Consider the following 18,604-nt stretch of genomic DNA (forward strand, 5'->3'; position numbering starts at 1 on the left):
TTCTCTCTATTGAACATCACCTCTCTCCCTCTAAACCTTTCTCTTTCTCATTAATACTCAGCTGTCTAAGGCAACTGATAGCAAACCCTTCTCTGCATTGTCCAATTTCTATATAGTAACTCAAAAGCCAAATGTGGTTGTTGTGTATCTGTACACAACAACAATATATCTTGCTCTCGTGTTCCAAAATTTTAATCTTCTGAATTTTCTACTCTCCGGCTTTGACTTACTATCATTCTCTGCCTAAATATTAAGTGCTGTTTACTTAGCCCCTAAGTCTCCTAAGAAAAATTCTTTGACTACCTTACTTCTAAGTTGGAACACATTGTATCAATTTTTCTCAACTCTAAAATCTCCATTCTAGGTGATTTCAATGTTCCCCACTATGTTTGGCTCTCCTCTTCTTTCACTGATCCACCTAGTGAACAAGCCTATTTTTTTTTTTTTATCTTTAATGACCTAGAGTAGATTGTAAAGCACCCTACCTGTGTCTCTGACTGCCTTGGAGAGAGTTCCAACATACTTGTTTTTTTCTTACAATGAATCCTTCTTTTGGGTCTGTTAATCTCTTCTCTTCGTTGGCTCCTCCAATCACAACCGTATCACTTTAATCTATCTTACCATTCAAATAAGGCATCTTGACCCTTCCAAGAATTTGTGGTTTTGGAGCTGTTGATTGAGAGGCCCTCAGGCAGTGCTTCTTTGATTTTCCCTGCAATGATCATTGCTTTCACGGCCAAGAGCCATCCGAGTTCGTCTTGTCCATTATGGAGGTTTTTCTCCTGGGCATGGAAGCATACAGTCCTTTCTATTATCCAGTGACTAATGCAAAATTACCTTGCTTTAATCACAATTGTTATAATGCAGTTTCCAACAAGAGAAGGCCCTACAAAAGGTATCAGAATCATCCTACCCATGAAACTCATCTTTTTTATGTTTCTGCCCAGAGTCATGCTTTGTGTGTCCTTTGCTCTCTGAAAAAAAAACATATATATACAGTAGTTATAATAAATGCTCCAATCTCTCCAACTCATTTTCTTCCTGCTGCTTCTGGCACCCTGCCAAAAACCATTCTAACAACTTTACTTCATCACCCTTCCCTCCTAGATCCTGCTCTGATGAGTCTGTAGCTGTTTCTTCTACTGATAATGATGATCACTTAGTTCAGACTTTCTCATAAATTCCACGTTAGACGATTCGGGTGTTATTCCACGATCACTTCCTCCCTTTGACATCCTCATGGCTGACATTTAAATTTCTTCAATTGATGAACATTATGCCATAACTGGCCTCAGTACTAACAAGGTAAATTGACCTGACTGGGTCCCTCCTTTTGTCCTAAAGAAATGTGCTTCTGTGCTTACAGTCTGCTTAGGTACAGACTCGTTTGTCTTTGTCCGTCAACTTGTACCTTTCCTTTTTGCTGGAAGTTTGCTCTCATGAGGTCAGTCCCAAAGAAGGATGACCATTTCCACCCTTCTAACTGTCTGTCAAATGCTTTAATATTTTGTATATCTAATGTTTTTTAATCTATTCTAAACAAACAAACAAAAATTAAAGCACCTTTCGTATCACAACCTTCCTGATCGTCAGTATGGGTTTTGCCAGTGTCGTTACACTAGCAATCATCTCACCTACCGCTCAGACTCGTGGTCATCCTCCTTTCGGAACTTTGGCGAAAGCTTTGACATTGCAGTTGACGTCTGCAAGACTTTCAACTGAATCAGGTATAAATATTTAATTTGCAACCTGCCCTCTTGTGGTTTCAATCCTTCTATCCGTGCCTTTATCTCTAGTTTCCTTTCTGGTCGTTCTATAGCTGCTGTTGAAGACGGCCACTGTTCTCCTAGGGCCAACAATGGTGGTGTTTCCCACGGCTTTGTCCTATCACCAACCTTCTAAGCTGTACATCTAACTCTGTTCATTCATCCGCTTATCACTCCACCTTTAACCTTTCCATCCCCTTCCCGCAGCGCCCACATCAGCATTTATTTCATCAGAGTTGATGGCTGACTTGGCGCATATCTCTGACTGAGGCAAAAGTACTCTTCGTGCTTTGAGCACATTAAACACCCCAAAACAAACCTAACCTGACTAATCGAACCTAGCCACCCTAATCTGACATAACTAACCTGACCTAAACAAACCTAACATAACATAACCTGACCAACCTAACGTAACGTAACTTAACCGAAACAAACATAACCTGACCTAACCACACTAACCTCACCTAACCCAACCACACTGACTTAACCTAACCTAACTAACCTAATTTAACCTTACTCTACTACAGATTGAGAAGTTGCTGTTTAATTGTCCATCATGAAGGCACTGCTGACTCCAGTGATGATGATGATGATGATGATGATGGTAGTGATGATGATGATGATGGCAGCCTCTGAACAAACGGGCGAGACAGGAATCTCGGGCTGTCGTGTTGATAGTCCATTTAAGTTTAATCTCAGGGACCTGTATGACTGGGAGTTAGGTGAGTAGGATTTGTCCGTTTGTTGGTTTTAATGCTGTGATGAGATTAAGCAGCGTAAATGCAGCCGGTGTTGATGTGATACGTGCTCATATTCTTGTCAGGTAACAAAGCTCCTTAACACCTCTTATTTTGCAATTCATTTTTGGTTATTGTTGGTTAATATCCTTTTATAGTGTTAAGAAGCAAGATTTGCCAGTTAGGTAGGTGAGATGTTTCTCGACGTTTCCCGTACCATAGCTCGGGTACAAATCAGAGTTGCAAGTTTGCCTGCTGTTTGTCTGCATAGTTGTGTCATAAGTTGTGCATTATTTTTTTTGCTCTCTTTATTATGCTTTATTTATGTGATTCCTTGTTAAACTGTGTATTTTATTTTAAGTTTGTATGCTAAATAATTTAGTGTTGTGTAATGTAAGAAACTCTGCCATGTTTTGGATATCTCCGGGTTGGCAACTGTTGTTCACGTAGACTGTAGAAAACTTCAGAATATAGGAAGTTTATATAAGGATGGGGAAGAGACTAGAGCAAGTTCAGTCGGTTTTCAGCTCAGTTTGAGTGTCGGTGCAGTGTCAGTGTAATTTGTATATTTTTGGTACTTGTGAAAACAGTGAAGTGTTGTTGGCAAATAATGAAGAGTCATTGAAATTTGTATATCACTGGTACTTGTGAAAACAGTGAAGTGTTGTCAAGCATTAAGTGTAATTGCAGTTAGTAAAGATTGTATAGCTCCAGGGCTTGTGAGAATAGTGAAGTTGGAAAGCATTAAGAGTAATTATTTGGAAAATAAAGACAGTGAACTTTAGAAGCCAGTAGTTACTTACGATGCCTCAGCTGATCTTGTGTACTGTACACCTAAAGGCTGACCATAGGAAGAATAACTCACTGGGCAACGTCCTTCCTATACTGAGCTACTGCTGTTGGAGCCTGTGGCACTGTGGGGTGGGGACATAACACTGATGTTGGGAGTGTGGATTATTTAGGGCTGCAGTAAGTCTAGCTTTCAACATGGAAGCAGGTTTGCAGACAAGGTCTTGAGCTGGGCAGGAGGAGGAAATGGCCTTGGCAACAATTGTGAAGCTATTACAGGCCCAAAATGAAGAACAGAAAAAACTCAGGAATGAAATCAAATCACAATTACAGGCACAGAATGAAGGACAAAAAGAACTCCAAGAACAAATACAGGCCCAAAGTGAAGAATAGACAGAGCTCAGGAATGAATTAAAGAAAAACTGCAAGCACAGAGTTAACAACTAGAGGCACAAAGTGAAGAACAAAAAGAACTATATGAACAACTTCAAAAGGCATTACAGAAGCAACAAAGGGAATTACAACTGAGGATGCAAGGACAGCTAAATGCTTTCATGGGGGAAATGAAGAAAAAACAGGAACAGTTGAAGGATGAGGTATACGCTGCACCACAGCAGCAAATGTATAAGGTAAGTAATAATGTGACTGAGTGCAAACAGCATGTAGACGACCAGCTGAAGCCAGTTAGTGAGGAAACAGTGATGGAGTACAGACAGCATGTACATAAGTGACTTCTGCACGACGTTAGTGCTTCACTTAGCGATGTTTTTTTGTGTAATTATCGTTCCCACGCCTTGCCTCTCTAGCCATTAAGTTAAGCCATGCCCATTTCTTACCTTGTACTTGGTGTGGGAATATTAATCAGTGTTGAACTGTCACTGGAGGAAGAGGGCGTTAGCAGTGTGGAGAAGTAGGGTCCTGTCTCAGCAGCTACAGTCTCTAGCAGTTCTACAATGCCCGCATCTCCCCACCGAGTTGGCAATCGCCAGCAGTGGACGTCAGCAGTGTGAATTACAGTGCCTCGAGCAAGCAGCTGCCCAGCCTGTTTCACAGGAGTGACTCCATTTCTCTCCACTGACCAGTATTTTCATACCCTGTTTTCTAGGCTTAAGGTAATTGAGTTGTTGGGTGCGTGAGTGAGTGTATGCACTTTTCTGTGATTTTTAAAATTTATTTAAGTTCTCTTATAATGTAAATTTATTTACTGTAATCAATAAATTTACAGTTCTTCTTTTTGAGCTCGATTAAGTGTAATAATGTTGTTTGATTTCATCACATTGTGCAAACTTTAGTTTGCCACTCCTAGTTTGCACAACTTCTTAAATCAATTACAACTGGTTGTTAAGCCAGTTCTTTCATATTCTTTATTAAATCCGTTGTGCCAGCCAGGAGTTAGCACCAACAAGAGTCTGTTAATTATTGTTAGTATTAATTATCAATTGTGAGGGGAAAGGACACTGTCTCAGGGGCCAACAGTACCAACAATTCAGCATTCATGAGTGATTAGTCTCCGCTGTGCACTGTTGGGAAAGTTTCTGAAATTCTCGTCTTTAGAGAATCGGCGAAGTAAGCCTGGATAATGTAAAAACTTATTATGTGATTTCGTAAGTCGATTCCTTTGTGACAACCGATTATTTATTTGCTATTTATTCTTATTTCCACTTCCCTCTTGACATCTGCCAACCTCATTCCGGGATATTAACTCTTAACATTAAAGTTAATAATGAAACAATAACTCATTCATAGCTAGTTATTAGTTATCATTAAAGTTTATGGGCACTGTCTTACTGGTGGTTATTGGTTCTGATTTATTAATTTTATGTAACAGTTCTCCCAGCCAGTTGCAATTTTTCAATCCTCTTTCCTTACCAGTTTAACTAGATAAAGCTGGTTACCAACAGCCTGTGCCTATATTCTTTATATACGATTATTAGCATTCGACTGCGAAACAGCAGTCAGTACTTCAGTCTTTAGTTCACTCAGTTTGAGCTAGCATCATGTCTACTAGTTTATACCTACAGGAAGCCAAGGATATGGGGCGTACCAATCCCCAAGAAATTATAGACTATGTGCTCTCGCGTTACACTTATGAATAGCAACATGAGAATGATGCCTGTGAAAAGCATAAAATTCAACGTAAACACGAGCAAGAACAGCCCGAGAAAGGTGAGAGAGAACGTGAACACAGGTGTGCTGAGTGCGAGGGACGTGAGAAACACGAGCTTGAGGTGTTGAAGCTCAAGTGAGACTCCTTGGCTTTGGGCACATCTGGTGCAGCTGATCTGAACTCTATGAGTGCTCTCCCAGCACATGTTCTGGCAACCCCATGCCTCAAGCTTCCTTCATACAAGGAAAGCGAGCGAGTAGAGCCATTCATAGCTCGTTTCGAGGACCTGGTGCAGTTGTACCAGCTGGACGAGGCAGCTATGTGGCTCCAATTTCTTAGCTTGTTTGAGGGCTCTGACCTCGATACTCTCCACAGAATTCGTGGAGACAGTCTCACGTATGAGAGGATGAAGCCTGCACTCATCAAAGTGTATGGTCTCATGGTTGATGATGCCAGGAGTCAGTTCATGAGGGCACATATCCAAGAAAAGGACACTGCTGTCCATTTATTTCCTCGACCATCTCACTGCTTACTTAGATGAGTAAAGACAAGACTCCTCACACGAAAGGGAGGATAACTGACCTATGCTGCATATGCAGCTAGAAAAGTCATGGCCTGCTGACCTTATGGCTCAGCTAAAGATGTATCAAGTAAAGGATGTCAGCCAAATGGTGGAAAAGGCTGAAGCATTCTTCACTGTGTACGGGTATGAAACTCATAAGCAACAGTCCTGGAACAGGAAAGATACTGCCAATCCGGGAAGCCATCTCAAAATGAATCCGAACATCAAGGCCATTCTTAGAATAATGGCCACGGTCCAAACAAACCACAGAAGAAGGACCAAAGCAACAGTCCTGGAACAGGAAAGATACTGCCAATCCGGGAAGCCATCTCAAAGTGAATCCCAACATCAAGGCCATTCTTAGAATAATGGCCACGGTCCAAACAAACCACAGAAGAAGGACCAAAGGCAGAATATGCAGAAACCCAAATGGAAGAGGTACAAGCAGTACCCCAACCAGCAGCAGTATCCAAGCAGCAGCAGAACAATGACAAACCATGTAACCAACAGCCAGGAAAATCAGCTTTAGTGTTTTGTAGGCAGGAGGCAAATGCTGCATTAATACCCCAACAGCTATACAGTGATGCTGTCCCCACCAGCACAGGTCCTTCTCCACAGTTCACTAGTCCCCCTCAGATGGTGAGCCCTTCTCCACAGGTGGTCAGTGCTGCAACTCCTTATGTGGTGAGCACAACCTCTCAGGCATCTAGGTCTTAGAGTGCCACGGTTGCTGAATCGTTCATTCTGCAGTCTCATCAGTGACTGGCTGCTACCTCCTCAGACCCTTCCACCAGCAACAGTGCCTTGATTGTTCAACCAGGGTTTGTGGAAGGTGTTTCGGTAAATGTTCTGAGAGACAATGGTTCCTCACGTTGTTCCATCAGGCAGAGCTTAGTTCGGCCCGAGGAGTACACAGGTAGGCAGATCCAGGTTAGATTTATTGATGGATCAGTGAGATTGATCCCTGAGGCACGTATCCAAGGGTAGCATCTCCTTTTTACACTGGCTTGACAGTTGCGGTTGTCATGCAAGAACCTTTGACCTTATTATAGGCAACATACAGGCGTCAAAAATTGTTGTGCCATAGACGTTGCTACTCTGACTTTGGCTTTTGCAGTAACATTAGCCATGGCAAAAACTCCAAACTGTGTCACCCTGTTGACCATTGCAACACCGCAAGATCTGATTTGTAGTCAAGATATCCAAGAACAACAGTCTGACCTGACACAGGCCACAGTGTGTAGGTAGCTGGAGGGTAATGTGATTAAGTATTCATGGGGAGGTCAAGCCAGGTGCCTTCATAAGTGAGGACGGCAGTACTGAGAGTCACAAACACCCCAGGGTGAGATTCGATTGCAGTTTGTAGTTCCCACAAAGTATTATCAAGCAGTGTTCGAATTGGGTCATTGTTCAGTGATGGGAGGTCACATGGGCCAAAAGAAAACTTCTGACTGCATCCATGCTGACTTTTTCTGGCCAGGAATGGGACAGGAAATAAATAGGCTTGTGCATTCCTGTGATGTGTGTCAACATACCACTGACTGGGGATGTGTCTGTCGTGCACCACTGAAACCAATGCCTATAATTCCTGAGCAGTTTGAGAGAGTAGCAGTTGACATTGTTTGGCCAATCACTCCCAGGGCTAGTGATGGATCATAGCATATCCTTACTATCGTTGACTTCAGCACATGGTGGCCTGCAGCCATGGCCCTTAAGAATATACTGTAGAGGCTGTCACTGTTGCAGACTCACTGATTGAGGTGTTCTGCTGCGTAGTTATCCCCAAGGAGGTCTTAAGCGACCAGGGTTCGCAGTTCACCTCTGCAATGATGAATGAAGCATTCAGGTTGTTGTCTGTCCGAGGCTTGAGAATTATGCCCTACCATCCCATGTGTTATGGGCTGTGTGAGAGGTTCGATGGGACTCTCAGGAAGATGCTAAAGTGCATGGCTGCCGAACAGCCAAAAGAATGGCCACGGTTCATTGGTCCTCTTCTTTTTGCTTATCAAGAAGCCCCACAGCATTCCTTGAAGTTCTCACCTTTTGAACTGGTATATGGAAGGTCGGTCAGTGGGCCGCTTCAAGTCCTTCTTGAGTAATGGGACGATGAAGAACCCGACCCTGAAGTCAAGACCTCCTACATCTACATCCTTGATTTAGCTGATTGCCTCCAGTTGATGTGTGAGTTAGCTAAGGAAGAATTGATCAAGGCACACAAAGTTCAGAAAGCTTAATATGATAAGAAAGCAAAACTTCAGAAGTTCACTTCAGGTGATAATGTTTGGTGTAACTCCCCATTGCCCAGAACAAGTTGTTGGGACAGTGGAAGGGTCCATATGATGTAGTAGAGCGCATTTCAGACCTCAGCTACATAAATCGTATGGGGAATCTCCGTGAAAGGCTCCATATTAACATGTAGAAGGCCTATCATGAGTCAAACTCCAAGGAGAATGGCCTACAAGTAGTTGATGATAGCAACCAGCCCCCTGAAGAAACCAGGGCAGCTATGGTGATCCCAGCTGATGACTATGATGACGAGTCCTTAACCGTTCAGTCCCGTCAGGAGGAGACTGTTGGGGATGTCTTAAGACTGACTTAGCATTAGGAGACCAGAACGCCATAAGATCACTACTTAGCTGAGGTCTTCTCTGACCAACCTAGACTCGCAAAGGTTGAGTGTCACAAAATTGAGTTGATAAGCTTTACTCCCGTAACAGTTAAGCCATATCTGATTCCCATGCGACTGCTGGATGCAGTAGATAAGAAAATTGATGACATGGAGACTGCAGGTATTATTGAAAAGTCCTCATCTCCTTACTGTAGTTCAGTGGTAGTAGTCCGCAAGAAAGATGACAGAGTCAGGATTTGTGGCGACTATAGGAGGCTAAATGCAATCACCAAAGTGGATGCTCAGCCGATAGGTAACCATATTGCCATTTTCTCCAAGCTGGCAGGGTAACAATATTTCACAAAGCTCGATTTAACGAAGGGATTCTTCCAGATTCCCCCTCATCCTGACTGTCGTCAGTTCACTGCATTTGCTGCTCCTAAGGGGTTGTATCAGTATAAAGTTCTTCTATTTGGACTTACCAACTCCCCAGCGGTATTCAATGGAGCCATGAGACAAGTGCTTCATGGTAATGTAGGAACAGAAATATTTATTGACAATGGCATTGTTCATTCTGTCATATTGGAGGAGCACCTTAGACTCTTGGAAATTGTCTTCAGTAGACTCCAGAGTTTACACATGACTGTGAAGCCTAGCAAGTGTAAAGCTGCGCACAGAGAGGTGGTATTCCTTGGACATAATGTTGGCAACGATTGCAGCAGGTGTCAGGGTGATAAGATCAGGAAGGTTAGGGAAGCCCTGAGACCAGTGACCAAGAAACAGGTTAAGGCATTCCTCGGTTTAGCGGATTATTATAGAAGTTTTATCTCCAACTTTGCTCTCATTGCTCAGCCATTGTACGAGACACTTTGGAAACATGCTCCAAATACCACTGAATAGGGAAACGCACAAGAGAGACCTTTTGCCTCTCTCAAGGATATGCTGTGTAAAAAGTCTGTCTTGCGGCCACCTGATTCCAATAAGCTTATCATTCCGCACACTGATGCTTCACAAGATGGAGTAGGTGCCATGTTAATGCAAGAATCAGAAGGTGGAATTTTCCCAGTGGCATGCTGTATCACAGCTGAAAGCTAAACACGCCGAGAGGAATTACAGTACTGTTGAGAAGGAACTCTTGGCTGTGGCTGAAGGCGTTAAGAAATACTATTATTATTTATATGAAACACCATTCACTTTGGAAACCGATCATATACCACTCACTAGTCTCAGCACAACTAAGATGGCTAACGCAAGATTGACACGGTGAACATTGTATTTCATCATCATCATCATCATCATCATCATCATCATCCGGACCTCCTTTCCCACCTTAGGACAGGGTGAGGTGTAACAATGTCCAGACAGCCCAAATTTGCCCAGTCCAATGGGCCACGCTTCCATTCACTCATCATTCAAGCCCCCGAAATCCTGGCTCTATCATATTCGCCAAAAACATTAACCATGTTCTGTAGCTTCACATAAACGTATCCGAATGAGTCAATACGGACACTGCCACGTTAAAAAGGGATGCCAGATCCCTGATCATGCACTTCTCCTCACAACATTCATCTAGCCAGCTCGATCTCTTGTCAGTTCCCTAGCCTCACCGACTTCCAAACCTCTCTTCCTCACACACTCATCCACCATATTTCTCCAACTTCTCCTTTTCCTACCTCATCTCCTCCCTCCTTCAAATTCGCTCAGATATACTTTTTTCACCACTCTGTTGTTATCCATTCTCTCCACATGACAATACCATCGCAGTACACTCTCATCGATTCTGGTGTCCACCGACTTCCTCACTCCACATCTTTCACATCACATTATTTCGTGTCCTATCCACCCTCTGTACTCCACATTTATTCCTCAGCAGTCCCTTCTCCACTGCTCTTACTCTTGACTTTTCATTTTCAAGCCACACCATTGTCTCATATCCATACGTTAAAGGTGGCACTAACACTCCTTCATGTAAGTGCAGCTGCAACTCTCAAGCCTCTGTTTCTTATCAAATCCTTCATTGCACCAGCTACTTTTCTTCCTTGTGTCACTCTACATTCCACTTCTTTTGGACATTATCCTCTGTTTTCTATCACTGTACCCAGGTGTTTGAACTCTTTAACCAATTCCAGTCTCTCTCCACTTACTGTAACATCGGACTGGGAGCCACCTTCCCTCTCAATAACCATCACTTTCCTCTTTTCTACATTTACTCTCAAGACACGATGCTCACAGACCTCAGCAAAACTCTGCACTAGCCTACCAAGATTTGTCTTGTACTTGCAAGCAGTACTGCATCATCAGCATACAACAAATTTGAGATATTCCATCCATCACCATTCATTACCAACGCGATCCCTCTCTCCATTACTCGTGTTTTTACTTCTCTCATCACCCATGGATGTATATATTGAACAACCATGGGGACATCACACAACCCTGTCGCACACTCAAACCTATTGTGAACCATTCACTTAGATGCCTATTAACCCTTACACATGCTTCACTACCATCATAAAAACTCTTGACGGCACCTAGCAGCTTATCATCTACACCGCACATGCACAAAACTTTCCATAATCCTTCTTTGTCCACTTTGTTGTATGCTTTTTCCAGATCCATGAATGCCATAAACACTTTATGGTCCTTCTCACAAGCCTACTTTGCTATCTCTCACTGCAAATATTTGATCCACACATCCTTTGCCACTCCTAAGGCCATCCTGTTCATCACTCACAAGGGTTTCTGATATCTCTCTTACCTTATAATAATTCTTCGATATACCTTCCCTACCAAACCCAATAAACTTGTGCCACGATAATTCTTGCACTCACTTTGCACACCTTTATTTTTGTACAGGGGTACAGTCACAGCCTTTTTCCACTCTGCAGGCACAGATTCACTCCTCCATGCCTTCTTATGTATCTCCAACAAGCACTTCATTCCACTGTCTCCACTGCATTTAAGCATCTCTGCATACACCTCATCAACCCCAGGTGCTTTGTCATTTTTCAGCCACTTCACAGCACTCTTCACCTGTGCGAGTGTCTTGTCTCCTGGTACTACATTTCTTCTCTGCACACCCCCAAAACCAATCATGTTTACAGCCGCTCTTCTCTCTCTATTCCCATTCATCAGGCTTTCATAATATTCTTTCCATCTGGTCCTTACTTCATCCCCATAGGTTAATAATCTACCACCTACATCCTTCACACCATCACATTTCCTTCCACTTTCACCTCTACATTTCTGCACCTCTTTCCACAATAACTTCCTATTTTCAGAGTAGAATGCATTCATTTTTCTTCCTAGATCATCATTTACCTCCTTCTTTTTTCTTCACTAGTCTCTTTACGTGCTTCTTGTTCTAAGTATATTCACTTCTTATTTCAGCTGAACCCATGTCCTGTAACCACTTTAGCCACTTTTTCCTCTTTTCCTCCACCGCTCTCTTAACCTCCTCATCCCACCATGCCTTTCTTCTTGTGCCACACCACACACCGTTTAGCATTCCTAACTAAGCAATCCCTGTAATTATGCATTCCACAGGCTGTCCAGATCCATTTCATTCTAATTCACTGATTCTAACTTCTCTACTTTGGTCCTGTAATCGTCTGCCATTTCTTTGATCCTCAGCTTCTCAACTTTCAGTCTTTCTCCCTAACTGCTCCTCTCTCTCCTGATCCACCTTGCTCCTCTCAGCTTAATCTTGCATACCACAGTCATATGATCTGACAGACCTCCATATCGTCCTCTCACGGCCCTCGTATCAGCAACCATTCCCATCACTGACCTTCTATGAGCTCGTAATCAATCAGGCTTCTTTCAACATGATCCCTGTTCCTTCTATACCATGTATATTTACGTGCATCTTTGTGTCTGTCTGATATACGAGTTACAAATGCACATCGCCTCTCCTGACACATTTCCTTTAGTCGCTTCCCATTTTCATTTTCTCCTGGTACTCCATAACAACCCATTATGTTATCCTCAGGACCAGTGCCTACTCTTCCATTCATATCCCCCATTACGATCACTTTATAGATCCTGGGCATTTCTCCCACTACTTCACCCAGCACATCCCAAAACTTGTCTTTCTCTTTCTCACTCCTATCCTCACATGGTGCATATGCTACAATTTCTGCCACTTTCACCTTCCCAAACTTGAACTTGACATACATACATTTCAAGCTGACACATCTGTAGTCTCTCATTCCACTCTGCCACACATCATTCATCAACAAAGCAACTCGTTCCTTGCATCTTCCTCTCCCATTCACTCCCGAGCTTACATATTTCACACCCTCCCACTCCTTCACTTACAACCTTTCATCTGTTTCACACAGTGCCATCAATGCATATCTTGCACTCTTGAACACATTCACCACTTCCACCCTCTTGCTCTCCTCATTCACACCTCTCACATTCCGCATGGCCATGTGGATCTGCCCATTTGGTTGGGGCCCTGGGCAGGTATTGGGCCCTCTGAGGCTCTCTGAAACGACTGCCATGATTAAGTGATTTTGGATAGGGGAATCTGGGGGACACTTAACCCTGCCAGAAACCCCGGTTATATGGTTACCACCCAGCATGGTAAATGGTTTCCTGGGTAAGGACACCATTTGGCTTGTCACTCAGTGTGGAGATCATATGGCATCTCTACACTGAGTGAGTGGATGATGGGTGCCCCCGTCCACCATTATTTGCAGCAGTTTAACCTTGTTGTGAGATACATTAAGGGAAGTGATAATGTAGGCACAGACCTGATGTCTCACCTGCTGACAACTAACATGGGCAACTGTTGTACACTGGGTTTCATAAGACAGGCATCCTCAGCAATTTATGCGGTCCAAGGACTAGCTTGGTTCCCAGTTAATAGTATACCAGTAAGACCTGATGTCTCACTTGTGAGTCTCACATGACACATTATGTCCACAGCCTGTACATACATATGTACAGTAGGTTAAGGGAGAAGTTCGAGAGCCCGTCAGAGGCAATCCAAGGCTGTGTCTGAATTACCTTGTGGTGCATCTCGAGAATACATGCTATCCACACGAGTGTTCATACCCACACTGGGTGTTAAAATGTGACCTGCCCGAGTTTGCATAGGGATTCTCAACTTACTGATATTAGTCGTAAGTGTAGAATTATAAGGGTAAGTATGCTTTTGGGATGTTCAAGTGTGTAGGTAAAAATACCACTGGACAGTACTTAGACTAGGAGCATATGCACAGAGCCCCGAGTTAACGGTCACTACTTTTACTTTCAACCTGTGATGAGCTGTGGGTCGCTGAGGGCCCTGTTAGTTAATTGGCACCCACCGGGATCTTATTCACGTACCAGGGGTCGATGCTGCAGAGAGTGGATCAGCTGAAGCGAAGTATGGCCTTGGAGATGAGACAAGGAGCTGGTGCCTGATTGACTGTTGTCTTCCTCAAAAACACCAGGCAAGGCTTTGGACCTCACCCCTTATATCCACACTGTGTCTGTGCGTTAACCAGGGAACACCTTGTTCTCTGGTTAATAGAGATACAGGTTTAACCAGTAAACTACAGGCATCCTGAGTGATTTGTGTAATCCAAGGACTATGTTTCCTGATTAATAATCTACCCAGTAAGGAAATAAAGGCGACCTCGAATGTACGAAGCTTTGGCTGTCAGTTGAATTTTCAGCTGAAGCATACTTTTCATTGTGTATGCATTGACTACTAGGCAGAGGGTTATTGCAATTTAATACAAATTGTTTGTCACATTGACACTATTGATGATCCACCTTGATTGATTTCGCAGGTACAGTTAACGGGTGTAGCAGTTTTGCTGTGCAGATCAGCTGATCTTCTCTGCCGCCCCTTCTCTTCTGCCCTTGTCGCCTCCATTTACTATTAACTTGTATTATATCATTTGACACGAAGGTACAGTTACACTACAACTGTCAGACCTACACCATGTGTCACAGACACCATGTTACATAATAGTTAGTTTAACGTAAATGTAGCAAGCTTTCACTCGGTTTGACCTGAGTGCGGGATTTTTCACCGTCATCATGGAGTTTTCTCCCCCTACTATTGAATTTTTCTTTGAAAATTTTGATTTTGATGGGGCATAATGTTATGAATTTTCTAGATCGTATTATTATAATGGCAATTCATGACATTGAATTATTATTATTATTATTATTATTATTATTATTATTATTATGGGAATGCTTGAACAATATTGAAACCCCATAGAACTTTGCTCAGTTAGTTTGCATTTGTACTCAGATTTGAAACAGAGTTTTCAGAACATTCGTCACTGTATCATAAGTCTGTTCTTATGCACGACATTAGTGCTTCACTGAGCGATATTTTTTGTGTGTATAATTATCATTCCCAAGCCTTGCCTCTCTAGCCGTTAAGCCACGCCCATTTCTCATGCCCCTGTACCCGGCGTGGGAAAATTAGTGTTGAACTGTCACGGGAGGAAGAGGTAGCGAGCAATGCGGAGAAGCAGGGCCCTGTCTCAGCGGCTACAGTCTCTAGCAGTTCTACGATTCCCGCATCTCCCCACCGAGTTGGTGATCGGCAGCAGTGGACGTTAGCAGTGCAAATTCCAGTGCTTCAAGCAAGCAGCTGACAAGTCTGTTTCACAGCAACTACCGTACTCCATTTTTCTCCACTGACCAGTATTTTCATTCCTTGTTTTTCTAGACTTAAGGTTATTGAGTAGTTGGGTGCGTGAGTGAGTGTATGTACTTTGCTTTGTTTTTTTTAACTTAAGTTCCCTTGTACAATAAATTTATATGCTGTAATCAATAAATTTACAGTTCTTCTTTTTAAGCTCGATTAAGTATAACAGTCTTGTTTGATCTCACCACTTTGTGCTACCTTTAGTTTGCCACTCCTAGTTTGCACAAACTTCTTAAATCAATCACGACTGGTAGTTAAGCCAGTTCTTTCATATTAATTGTTAAATCCGTTGTGCCAGCCAGGAGTTAGCACCAGAAACAGTCTGTTCATTATTGTTAGTATTAATTATCGATTGTGTGGGGAAAGGACACTTTCTCAGGGGCCAACAGTACCAGCAGTTCAGCATTCGTGAGTGATTACTCTCCGCTGTGTACTGTTGAGAAAGTTTATGAAATCCTCATCTTTAGAGAATTGGTGAAGTAACCCAGCATAAAGTAAAAATTTATTACTTGATTTCATAAGTCGATTCCTTTGTGGGAACCAACTATTTATTTTCCATTTCATTTTGTTTCCACTTCCCCCTTGACACTTACAAGGAAGAATAATTAGAGGAAAGGTGGGGAAGACATCAGAATGTCTGGTTAGTGATGAACAGTGTGTTTTCAATCCGCGATTAAGAAAGCTCACTAATACCTCTTCCTTAGTGATTTATTTCCTTACTAAGCCTTACTGGTGCTTTTTATGTTGTATTTTCTGTTAAACACCGTCATGTATGGCAAAAATAACACAAAAAGGATTATTATTGTTGTGTATGCAAAAATAAGCTGGTAAAGAAAAGGTGCTGGGGAGCTTCCCTAACTGACAGTAATACAGGCTCAAGTGTGGTAGGGGATGTGTGGATCAAATATTTACAGTGAAAAAGTGGAGAATGCAAGTGTAACGGAATGTACGGTATTTTTGGCATTTATGATCAGGATAAGGTGTATGACAAGGTGAATAGGGAAGGATTATGGAACGCTTTGCGTATGTACGGTGTCGACGGAGAGCTGCTGAAAGTTTCTCTCTGTTTTTTTTTTTCTTTTAATGATGTTAGTGTAGCGTGGATTTCTAATGGAGTACTTAAATATCAACAATAGAGGGTGTTTAATGTCTCTCTCTCTCTCTCTCTCTCTCTCTCTCTCAAGAGAGAGAGAGATGGTCATGCTGGTATGTAGCAATATTTACTGTCACATCATTCATGTGTCACAGTCTCACAATAACTTTCTTCCTCTCCCCAGCGCTAACTCAGTGCAGTAAACCAAGGACGTTGGAGTTTTGTCAGTCTCGACTCGACAATTGCAGCCAGGTAACATATTTAACAAGATTTATTTGGGCTTTATGTTAATTATTACACCTGTTCAGTGCCTGGCATCTTGGAATTATGCATAAACTTTCCCACGTTGTTATGTGACGTATTTCATACATTTACCTTCACTCAAACAGCAATCTCTCTCTCTCTCTCTCTCTAAATTTGCTATCATTCAGCCTGTATCTGAGAAGGGTAACGCTGTTGTATGTTAAATGTTTTTATTCGCTCTTTTTTAATGTTTCTTTTTGTATTTAACCCCTCCGTGACCGTAGGTCCTGAATTTTACGCGTGCCCCTGGCCGACCCTGGGACCATTTTCTGAAGTCTCAAAAATTGATTTTTTTTCTTGCCATATTGAAGAGGAAGTTCAGACGCACCTAACTGCAAATTCTGTCTTCCTAGACTCACTCTGTGGCTTGCAATGGTGCGCGGAATTTCCAGAAATATCGGCAATGGATATCCGCTGCAGCGGTGTATTGCTGCGTGGCAACATCGCACGTGTTGTTCTCATTTTTTTTAACCCTCCAAAACAGTGTGACTGGTGCTGAAATATTGTGCATATATTAGATATGATGATATCGAATGATTTCAGTACATACGTTAGGATTGGCTCGAAAAAAAATGATTATGAATATTTAAAAAAAATATATATATAAAATGTTTATGGTAGTTTCGAGTTATTTTGCATGTTCCCCTTGTGAGTACAGTTGGAAGAGGGAGTGAATGGGTTGAGTATTCAGCCCTAAATGAGAAAATTGTTGGTCCCCTGAGGGTAGGCTCTCCCAGGGGGGTTGAAAGTTGAGGGTCCAGTGGATTAACACCTATTGCAATCACTTACGATTAGAGGTAGGAGAGTGGAGGCGCTTGTAGCCACTCCCACACCATCTGCATGGGTAAAATAGAATCATAATGCAGGTTCAAAACAGTGAACAAGTCAAATTCTTAGGAATAGAGAGACAAAGCAGAAATAAATACATATACAGAGGGGAAAAAATGCATTTTTCCGTAATAACATGTTCATGTTTCTTTATCATATTCTGTGTATCTCTTGGCACATGCCTCCATCCCATACGGGGTGGCCACAAACAAATTGTCTCCACGTCACCCTGTCCCCAGCCATTTCACTGCCCTGCTCCCAATTCACACACCCCTCTCTCATATACCTCTCCACTCCATCCCTCCTCCTCATCCTTGGCCTTCCCCTCCCTCTCTCCCCTTCCACCTCACTTACATACACTCTCCACGTCAGTCTCTCACTCTCCATCCTCTCCACATGGCCAAACCACCTCAGTGTGTTTCTCCTAACGCTTCCTATCACATCCACATCCACACCACAATGCTCCTTCACATCCTCATTTGTCACTCTCTCTCCATGTGACTCCACAGGCTCCTCTCAAATAACTTATTTCCACTGCTCTCACTCTTGACTTGTGTCCCTCCAACAATGTCCAAGCTTCACTTCCATACGTTAGAGTTGGTATCACAATACTGTCATGTAATAACTTTTTCACTTCCATGCACATTTCCCTGTTTCTAATCATTGCCTTCAAGGAACCAGCAATCTTTCTTCCTTTTTGTACCCTTTCAAGCACTTCACCCCCCAAATTTCCTTAATTACTCATCACACTCCCCAAGTACTTAAACGTACTCACATTTTCCATTTCCTCACCATCCAGCCTCACTGTACATTCACTGATTTCACCTCTCTCAAAGACGATCACCTTACTCTTCCCTACATTCACCTTTAGATTCCGTTTCTACACACTCTTCCAAACTCATCCACCAAACCTTGCAGCTCCCCTTCGTCTGCACTTAACAACACAGTATCATCTGCAAACAATAGTACAGGGAGTTTCCAAACACTGCCCTATCTTACTAGGGCCACTCCAACATCCACTGGCCTACCTTGTATCTCTTGTATAACCCCATCCATATACAGATTGAACAACCATGGAGACATGACACATCCCTGTTTCAATCCAACCTTCAAATAGAATAGCTCACTCAGTTCACTATCTACACGC

General features: G+C 42.6%; 1 protein-coding gene across 1 annotated transcript in view; it reads left to right on the forward strand.

Annotated features, from left to right (window-relative positions):
- Positions 1–2,376: 2,376 nt before the first annotated feature.
- The window catches only part of LOC145395511 (uncharacterized), a 38,332-nt gene continuing 22,104 nt past the window's right edge, over positions 2,377–18,604 (forward strand). Inside the window, exons 1-2 of the mRNA XM_080269121.1 lie at positions 2,377–2,488; positions 16,511–16,578. Coding sequence (XP_080125247.1) covers positions 2,377–2,488; positions 16,511–16,578 — 180 coding nt within the window. The remainder of the gene's footprint in view (positions 2,489–16,510; positions 16,579–18,604) is intronic.

Source organism: Coenobita brevimanus, chromosome 31 (genome assembly GCF_032717465.1).
Source record: "Coenobita brevimanus isolate Jiangsu-jjx chromosome 31, ASM3271746v2, whole genome shotgun sequence".
Classification (NCBI taxonomy): Eukaryota; Metazoa; Arthropoda; class Malacostraca; order Decapoda; family Coenobitidae; genus Coenobita; species Coenobita brevimanus.